We start from the raw sequence: 9,907 nt of genomic DNA on the forward strand, positions 1-9,907 counted from the left end.
TATGTCAGGGGTTTGCCTCATTGGTAAGGATTGTAAGAACTACTGTGAGACTACTCTATTATTATGGTGGGTTTGCAAAATCATTTAAGAAATTAGGGAAACATACTTTTTTTTTTGGTTGTGGGGCCTGATCTCTGGGCCTGGGTGCTGTCCCTCATCTCTTCAGCTCAAGGCTACCACTCTACCACTTGAGCCACAGGGCCACTTCCAGCTTTTTCTGCTTATATGGTGCTGAGGAATTGAACCCAGGCCCTCATGCATGCGAGGCAAGCACTCTACCACTGAGCCACCTTCCCAACCTGGGTTGATTGGTTGCTTTTTTTTGTTTTTTTAAACATTCATTAGTTATGCATGGGTAGGTGTCTGCTGGGACAGCCTGCTCGTGAATCCTACATTCCTGGTACCACCCCCAACCCTAACTCTCCCTTACTCCCTGACCCAACTCCTAAAACAATTCCAAACAGTTTTATTGCTCAATTTCCACACAGGCAAGCAATTTACTTGGACAATCTTGAGCTCTCCTTCATAGCTCAATTTTTTTTCCTGCTAGTACCCACCCCACAACAGAGCCTGTTTCTCTTTTCTTCCCCCCCCATCCCCGTTATTCTTTTCAACTCCTTGATCAAAAGCTTTCACTGAGGCTCTTTATGCTAATTTCATATATAGTCTCAGTGTATCTCAAAAATATTCACCTTCTTTTCATCTTCCCCTTCCTCTCCCAAGTAGTACCTTAGTTAAGCTCATGTTCTGTTTCTCCACATATATACAAATATATATTATTATGTATACAGGTATATATACATATGTCTATGCCCATGAATATGCATCTTTTAGGTCTAGCTTTCATATGTGAGCCAAAACATACATTATTTGTTTTTTTTGAGCTTGGCTTGTCTCTCTCAGTATGGTTTTTTCCAGTTCTATCCATTTGTCTGCAAACAATATGACTCCATTTTTCTTTTTTTTGGTCGGTCTTGGGGCTTGAACTCTATGGGCGCTGTCCCTGCGCTCTTCAGCTCAAGGCGAGCACTCTACCGCTAGAGACACAGCGCCACTTCTGGTTTTCTAGTGGTTTATAGGAGATAAAGAGTCTCACGGACTTTCCTTCCCCCGGCTGGCTTTGAACCTCGATCCTCAGATCTCAGCCTCCTGAGTAGCTAGGATTACAGGCTTGAGACACCGACACCCGGCTCCATTTTTCTTTATGGCTGTGTAATAATGAATGTTAATGTTCTCTACCATATATGTATTTGTGCATATATACATATATATATGTATATACACAAATACAGATGGATAAAATGGTCTGTATATGTATATATACCAGTTTCATTTATCCATTCATCTGTTGTTGGGCATTTGGCTAAACATAGGTATGAAAGTGTCTTTCTTGTTTATTGATTTACTCTCCTTCGGATATATGCCCCTTAGTTTTCTGGGGTCATAAGGAAGGTCTATAATTAGTTTTAAGAACCTGCTGTTGTCCCTAAACTTTATTTCCCAGTGGTTCTACAACTTGAGTCACGGATCCACTTCCAGCATTTTGCTAGTTAATTGGAGATAAGAATCTGGGATTTTTCTGCACTGGTATCTTTGAACCTCAATCCACTTAGGCTTCAGAGCTTTGAAGAGTGCTTTTTTTTTCTTTTATCTTGCTTTAGTTTCAGGCAGGAAATGAAGGTTTTTTTTTTTTTTTTTTTTTTAACCTAACTGCTGCCCCCACCATGCATGGGAGAGGTATGGCTGAAAGGAGTGACCCACCCTCCAGCCAGGATTTATCTAGGTCTTTTTTTTTTTTTTTTGGCAGGTCCTGGGGCTTGAATTCTAGGCCTCAGTGCTGTCTCTGAGCTTTTTTTTTTGCTGAAGGCTAACACTTTGCCACTTATACCACAACTCCATTTCTACCCTTTTGTGGCTAGTTGGAAATAGAGTCTCACAGATTTTTCTGCCCAGGCTGGCTTAAACTGGGATCCTCACATCTCAATTCTCGACTACCTAGAGTTATAGACACGAGCCACTGGCACCCAGCTGGCTTCTAACTTCTTGTTTGTTGACAAACCTAGAAAACCCTCACCAACTTAATAACATGACTCAATGTAGCATCCGTTTAGACATTAATAGCTTCTTGTACTGTGACAAGTGAATTCTAAAGAGCACTGAAGCTAGCTAGGAATGAAGCTCATGCAGTTCTGACATATTAAGAGTCCACTAGCACCACCTAGTGGATTTAAACTAACTCAACTGTTTCTCACAAACAGGGTAAGGCCTGGCTCTCCAATGGTGAGTACCTCATAAACAGATGAATGCACAATACAACTTGTGTAAAGGGAATCCGCAGGTAGTTCTGATTTTCACTTTTCTGGCCCTCTTTCTAGAAGGAGCAGATGATCGATAGGACAAGACAATGGGATATTTCCTATACTGACGACTCCAGTGTTTTTGTTTTTTTTTTGGCAAATCTGAAGCACTAAGTGGAAAGCTAATAGTTTTTAAGTTGAATATGTGAAGGGTCAATACACATCACCACAAAAAGAGCAGCACAATAACCTCATAAGAGAAGGGCAGAAAGTCTCAAGAGTTTGAGAAGAATTTAGGTCAGTCTCTTTTTGTGTGCTAGTCCTAGGGCTTAAATTCTATCCTTTTTTTTTTTAATCCCCCCTTCTCTATTTAAGGCTAGCACTCGTCTACGTACCAGCTCCACTTCTGCCTTGGTGGTTAGTTGAAGATAAAAGTCTCATACACTTCCCTGCTTGAGGTAGATTTGAACTGTGATCTTCAGATCTCAAACTCCTGTGTAGGATAGGCTGTGTAGGATAACCGTATAGGCTCAAGCCTCCAGTGACCAGCTTTCTTATTGTTATCAAGATCACAAACCAGAAAGCCTGCTAGGAACTAGTAATTTGCTTATTAAACTGTTTCCATGTTTTCGTTCTTTCTTGTTGGTTGTGGGGCTAGTACTTAGGGCCTGGGTATTGTTCCTGAGGCTGTTTTGCTCAAGACTAGCACTCTACCACTTTGAGTCACAGCACTACTTCTGGTTTTCTGGTGGTTAATTGGAGATTAAGACTCTCACTTTTCTGCTGTGACTGAACCATGATCCTCAGGTCTCAGCCTCCTGAATAGTTAGGTTTACAACAGGTATGAGCCACCAGTGCCTAGCTCCATTTTTCCCTTTGTGTAGTTTCTTTATAAACTTTAACTTCAGACAGTACTGAAACATTTTTTTTTTGTCTTTAAGGTCTTAACATTACACTGTAGTATTATTTATTCATTATTGCCTGCAAAGAGATGTGGAATACATGATGGGGCCAAGGGAGGCATGATGGCAAACAGGACTGTCAGTGCTTCAGGGGTCAAGAACTGAAATTCAAGTCTATACTCACAAGGGAATGAATTTTTCTTTTTGGTACTGGGGCTTGAACTCTGGGCCTGGGCGCTGTCCCTCAGCTCTGCAACTCAAGGCTAGTGTTCTACCACTTGAGCCACAGGGCCACTTCTGGCTTTTTCTGTTTATGTGGTGCTGAGGAATTGAACCCAGTGCCTCATGCATCTGAGGCAAGCACTCTACCACTGAGCCACCTTTCCAGGCCCTTTCAGAGTAATTTTATTGGAGATAAGAATCTCAGACTTTCTTGCCTAGGCTGTTTTTGATCTTTATCCTCAGATCCTGATTATCTAGGATTATAGGTGATAGCCAACAGTGTCTGGCTCATATCTATTTGTGTTGTTTTTGGTGACTTTGGTCTGACTAGCTGGTAATGAGGTTTTGGACCACTTGATGTTGACACAAACAAGAGGTAGTGTTAGGCTAGATAAAATATTTAATTCTCTTTTGCTAATGATCTAAAATTGCTAGCGCTTGATCAGAAATTTGAAAATGATAATAACTAGAATGTCCTGAGCACATCGTACACTATGAAAAATTACCAGTGACAAAAAAGGTTATGTTAATTTCATCGTGTTCCTGTGGAGGACATTTTAAACCTGCAGTAGGGTCACTACAGATGAAATGTTCAATGCTCATGGTTGTCTCATTGGGAAACTCTGACTAGAAAAGGGAAGATGGTGTTTACAGCTGTTTGAGGTGCTGTAATACATCTACTGGCACTCCCAGCTGCGTCACTAAAGTGGCTGTCTGTTCCAAAACCCATGTGAGGCTTGGGGGTTCCAGACGTGGGTGCTCTTGTGTCCTGTGACATTCCAAATGTGAGCCCTCTACCCCATCAACAGTCTTGTCACCATTTTGGTTCCACTCGGCACCATTTTCACACAGTCTTGCATCTGTAACTTCGGCAATCTTTTCCTTGGCTTGAACGGTGTGACCAAGATCCATTCCCTCAATGGAGTCTAGTAAGTCTCCCACCTGGGGCCCCGCGGCTATGGCTTTCAGACGCTGCAGCACACACTCTTCACACTGGCCAAGTGCATCAAGAAGAGTATGTATTTTATTGATCCAAATCACACTGTGAGTGTGCAGGTGGCACCAGGAGAGCAAAGCACTGAGTGGAAGCAGAAGCAAGAATTAAGGAGGCAAACAATTGTGGGATTTTAGAATGGTTGATGCTGAGTACTAAGGAAGTTCTTGGTGTACACTGTGCTTCTAGTCTAAAGGGCTGACTTACTAGGCTCTGCCTCATGTGCAGGTCCTACAAGATTTTATTCAAAACCCAAAGACCTTTAAATAAGAGGAAGGTGGTAGTTCAGTTATCCACTTTCCTACCTTCTAAAATTTTTTTATTGTTATTATAAAGGTGATGTACAGAAAGTTAAAGTTATATAAGTCAGATAAAGACTACTTCTTTTTGAGTTGGTTGTGGAGCTTGAACTCAGGGCCTGGGCACTGTCCCTGAGCTCTTTTGCTCAAGGTTGTGCTCTACCACTTTGATCCACAGCATCACTTCCAGTTTTCCGGTGGTTAATTGGGGACAAGAGTCTCTGACTCTTTGGTTGGCTTTGAACTGTGATCCTCACATCTCAGCCTACTTAGCAGCTAGGATTATAGGTTAGGTATGAGCTATAGGATCAATAGGATTAGCTATTATTAGCCATTAGGATTCTAGCTAAGAGCACATTTTTTTTGGACAATGTCTTACCTTTCTTTGCAAAGGAAAATATCTGCTTATATATTAAAGGGAATGAACTGATCATGACTTTTTACTTTTTTGAAGACAGTATTATTTTATGCTCTCAAACACAGAATTCAGTACTAGGAAAACATTATTGTTACCATTGTTATTTTGGCAATTCTGGGGTTTGAACTCAGGGCTTCCTTCACACTTGGTAGGCAGGTGCTCTAGTGCTTGAACCACTTCTCCAGTTCTTTTGATCTAGTTGCTTTTGAGATAGGGTTGAGCTTTTTGCTGGGGCCACAGTGGACCATGATTCCTTCTTTAAGCTTCACACAGTAGCTAGGATAAGAGGCATTGTACCAGCATATTTGGCATTTTCCGTTCAGCTGGAGTTTCTTGATTTTTAAAAAAATTAATGTAATTTTATTGTTATATTGAAGTGTTGTACAAAGAGATTACAATACTATAAGTCAGGTAATGAATACAATTCTTCTTTTCTTTAACTTTTTACTCCTGATGGGGCTGGCTTGGAATGAGATCCTCCCAGTAACATCTTCCTAGCAAGCTGGGATGATAGGTGCTTGCTGAGTTGGAATCTTGTGAACTTTATGCTCAAGCTAGCTTTAAATTTCCACCTTCCAATCTCAGCCTTAGAAAAGCACTTTCAAGACCTTTTGTTGTAGGCTGGGAATATGGCTTAGGGGTAGAGTGCTTGCCTAGTATGCATGAAGCCCTAGTTCAATTCCTCAGTACCATACATGCAAGTGGCACTGTGGCTCAAGTGGTAGTGTGCTACCCTTGAGCAAAAGAAGCCCAGGCTCAGAGGTAGAGCTCTTGCCTTGCATGCATGAGACCCTGGGTTCGATTCCTCAGCACCACATAAGCAAAAGGAAAAAGGCTGGAAGTGGTGCTGTGGCTCAAGTGGTAGAGCGCTAGCCTTGAGCTGAAGAGCTGAGGGACAGCGCTGAAGCCCAGAGTTCAGGCACCACGACCAGACCCCCCCCTCCCAAAAAAAGCTCAGACCCTGAGTTCAAGCCCCAGAACTGGCAAAACCTCCAAAACCCTCTTGTTGTTCCATATTACTTTCATAAAACATTTAGCAGTAACACTGAGATGAAGATGATTCAGCACGTCAGTTTTTCTAGTTACCTCAGCGTTCCTCTAATTTGTCCATAGTTTACAATGACTTCTGCACCTTCCTTGTAACCTTGGTTGAAACCCTGCTGAAGAGCCACTGCTTTGCCAGCATCTACGCCATCTCTGTAACCTTCCTGGAAGTAAATGAAGAACCACAGCTGAAATGATCACCATGTGAACTAGAAAGGAATTGAGCCAGTTCAGAGACTGATGAAACCTTTTAGTGTGTTAGCAAACTTACATGCATAGGCACAAAACCAAGGCTGATTATGTTTCTCCTAAAAGTTTATTGCTGACTCACCTTTCCTTCTCTTACTTTAAAAGTTGTTTTTGTTTTTTTGTTTTTTTTTGGGTCCGGTTGTGGGGCCTGAACTCTGGGCCTTGGCGCTGTCCCTCAACTCTTCAGCTCAAGGCTAACGCTCTACCACTTGAGCCATAGCTCCACTTCCGGCTTTTTTCTTTTTGCTTATGTGGTGCTGGGGAATCGAACCCAGGGCTTCATGCATGCAAGGTAAGTGCTCTACCATTGAGCCACCTTCCCAGTGGAAGGGCTGGGAAGGTGGCTCAGTGGTAGAGTGCTTGCCTTGCATGCATGAGTCCCTGGGTTCGATTCCTCAGCACCACATAAAGCAGAAAAAGCCAGAAGTGGTGCTGTGGCTCAAGTTGTAGAGCGCTCGCCTTGAGCTAAAAAGCTGAGGGACAGTGCCCAGGCCCAGAGTTCAGGCCTCACAACGGACAAAAAAAAAAAAAAAAAAAAAAAGCTGGGCGCTGGTGGCTCTGACCTGTAATCCTAGCTACACAGGAGGCTGAGATCTGAGGATCATGGTTCAAAGCCAGCCTGGGCAGGAAAGTCCGTGAGACTTATTTCCAATAAACCACTAGAAAACAGGAAGTGGCGCTGTAGCTCAAGTGGTAGAGTGCTGGCCTTGAGCTGAAGAGCATAGGGACAGCGCTCAAGCCCAGAGCTCAAGCCCTACGACCGAAAAAAAATAAAGAAAGGAAGAAAGGAGTGGTAGAAAAACACATGTCTGGTCCCTTGGGAGCTTATTAGGCTGGTGTAGGTTGGTAAGGAGGCTGGCAAAGCAGGTACAGAGGAAAATTCTGATGGAAAAGAAGGATGGTAAGTCTGCATCTCCCAATGGTGTTTAAGCACTCAAAGATGATTAGTAAAACAAACAAAAACCTCAAAGTTCTAAGGATCACAGTTCAAAGTCAGCCTGTGCAGGCAAGTCCATGAGACTCTAATCTCCAATTAACCACCAAAAAGTTGGAAGTGACAGTATGTCTCAAATGGGAGACCTATCCTTGAATCAAAAAGCTCAGGAACAGTACGCTAGCCCCTAGTTCAAGCCCCAGGTTTGGCACAAAATAAATTTAAAAAGCCAAAGGATGCTTAGTACTTACTTGTCTAGCCTGTTTCCCATATAGCATTTTGCAAGGGACAACATGGTTACTAGAGTAAGTAAATATTAAATATTATTTTATTGAAATGTTAAATAAGAGCAGCTGGTGTGTGTGTGAATACACCAGTACTGGGTCTTGTACTGAGGTCCTCAAGTTCTGTCTCCCCCCCCCTTTTTTTTTTGGGTCGTTTGTAAGGCTTGAATTCTGGGCTTGGGCAGTATCCCTCAGCTCTTTAGCTCAAGGCAAGCGCTCTACGCTTGAGCCACAGCGCCACTTCTGGTTTTCTGGTGGTTTATTGGAGATAAGAGTCTCACGGACTTTCCTTGCCTGGGCTGGCTTTGAACCGTGATCCTCAGATCTCAGCCTTCTGAGTAGCTAGGATTACAGGCGTGAGCCACTGGCGCCGGGCTCACAAGTTCTTTTGTAGGTTTTTTTCACTAAGGCAGAAGCTCTATTATTTGAGCCACAGCTCTATCTCCAGCTTTTTGCTGGTTAATTGGAGATTGTCTCGCGGACTTTTCTCCCTAGGCTAGCTTTGAATTGCAATCCTCAGATCAAAGACGCCAGAGGAGCTAGGATTACAGGCCTGAGTAATGGCATAGTGTGTGTGTGTGTGTGTGTGCAATTACAGGCCTGAGTAATGGCATAGTGTGTGTGTGTGTGTGTGTGTGTGTGTGGGCGCGCGCGCAATGGTAGAATGTATGTGTGTGTGTGTGTGTTATTGGCGTTTGCACACAGGCCCTCGTGCTTGATTAGGCAGGCACTCTACTAAGGCCTCAGCGGCAACTGAAGCTTTAAGAGCAATTTAATGGTTGGGCACAGATCACACAACTTAGTTTCGCCCAGGACTAAATTTTGAGTGCTCCATCTGGTCATTAACCTTAGCCTGGACGAATAGTAAGGAGTAATGAGCCAGTCCCCGAAACCTACAGGTCCTTACTGAGTCCCCAGGGTTTCATACTAGCTTTCCCTACCCAAGCTGAATAGGTTATTCACCCCCCTCCCTGTCTCCATTCATACCACACCTAATTTTAGGGCGACTCATGTCACCGGAGATGGGTCTCCAGATCGCCATGACGGGGTCCTTGGAGTCTCACCTACCTCCCGCCGCTTTCCCCCGACCCCCCGCCGCGATCCTCGATCCTGGCGTGGCCCTGCAGCTCTTCAGTTCTCACCTTTTTCCTAACGCAGCGCACAGGCCGACCAGGCGGCCTCCACCTCACACCCCGGCTCCCTCTGCCCACCCCCGATCCCCTCTCCCCGCACCCCGATCCTCTCTCCCTGGCCCTCTCCCCGCAGCCCGGCCCTCTCCCCATCCCACCCCCGATCCCCTCTCCCCGCAGCCCGGCCCCCTCTCCCTGCACCCGGATCCTCTCTCCCTGGCCCTCTCCCCACCCCCGATCGCCTCTCCCCGCACCCGGATCCGCTCTTCTGGCACCCGACCCCCTCGCCTCGTAACCCTGTCCCCTCCCCGCACCCTGAATCCCTCCCTCCCACCCCCTCTTCCCGCACCCCGCATTCCCCAGGGCCGGCACCGGGCTTTACTTGAACTCGTCTTTGCATGTGGTTCCTCCATTCCCGCTGCAGCAGCACCGACTCGTCCGCTTCCTCGTCGAACACGTCCCCCGGCTCCCCGGGACCGCAGGCCACCGGCTGCACTCGAACCCACGACATCACCCCGGGACCGCCGGAAGCGCCGCCGGCGTGCACTTCCGGTTCGGGGGCGGGGCCTCGGCAGGCCGCTGGCGTGCGCACGCGCGCCGGGGCCGCCGGGGTCCACGCTGCTGCTCTCGGGCCCCGCCGTCTTGGAGTCGCCGCCTGCTGCTGTGACTCAGCCTCCCTCTCATTCGGCTGTAGTTTGCAAACTCCTGCTGCGGTGTCCCCGTGGCTTTGCGTGAAAGCAGGGGAAACTGAGGCGTGGTCAGCCCGCCTGCGCCCTGCGTTGGAGGCAGGGAGCCGCCGGATAAGCTTGATCCGGACCCCTTCGCAGTGGGGTGGCGGTCACGGGGAGGGATGGAGCGGGGCGGGCCCGGCCCGGCGCTGATGCGCGCGCCTGCAGTGCTAGCCGCTCAGCAGGCTGAGACCTGAGGATCGCCAGCCAGCCGGGGCAGAGGAGTTCAGGAGCTCTGACCTCCGAGCAACCAGCAAAAAGCCAGAAGTAGAGCCATGGCTCAAGTCGTGGAGCGCTAACCTTGGGTAAAAGCAGCTCAGGGACAGCGCCCAGGTCCTCAGGGAATATCCTCACCCCCCCCCCCCCCACCAAACAACGATGTGGAAAAAATGCACAGAGTAGTAAT

The 9,907-nt window shown here is 46.4% G+C and overlaps 1 protein-coding gene across 1 annotated transcript; it reads right to left on the bottom strand.

The window, feature by feature from the left end:
* Positions 1 to 3,942: 3,942 nt before the first annotated feature.
* Yae1 (YAE1 maturation factor of ABCE1) lies at positions 3,943 to 9,319 on the bottom strand. The gene is made up of 3 exons (XM_069998468.1): positions 9,156 to 9,319; positions 6,219 to 6,340; positions 3,943 to 4,499 (listed from the first exon to the last, which is right to left on the bottom strand). The coding sequence occupies exons 1-3, from the start codon at positions 9,282 to 9,284 to the stop codon at positions 4,070 to 4,072; spliced, it is 681 nt and encodes a 226-aa protein (XP_069854569.1). The 5' UTR covers positions 9,285 to 9,319; the 3' UTR covers positions 3,943 to 4,069.
* Positions 9,320 to 9,907: the final 588 nt, after the last annotated feature.

The sequence above is a fragment of the Dipodomys merriami genome, unplaced genomic scaffold, assembly GCF_024711535.1.
Source record: "Dipodomys merriami isolate MVZ:Mamm:240054 unplaced genomic scaffold, mDipMer1.0.p SCAF_104, whole genome shotgun sequence".
NCBI classification, from domain to species: domain Eukaryota; kingdom Metazoa; phylum Chordata; class Mammalia; order Rodentia; family Heteromyidae; genus Dipodomys; species Dipodomys merriami.

Bases quoted from the DNA above. Each gene is read 5' to 3' on its own strand.
- Yae1 (XM_069998468.1), bottom strand. From the start codon at position 9,284: ATGTCGTGGGTTCGAGTGCAGCCGGTGGCCTGCGGTCCCGGGGAGCCG. The intron at 6,341-9,155 runs GTAAAGCCCGGT...ATTTACTTCCAG, and splicing joins ACATGCAAAGACGAGTTCAA to GAAGGTTACAGAGATGGCGT. The intron at 4,500-6,218 runs GTAACTAGAAAA...GCTTCCACTCAG, and splicing joins CAAATTAGAGGAACGCTGAG to TGCTTTGCTCTCCTGGTGCC.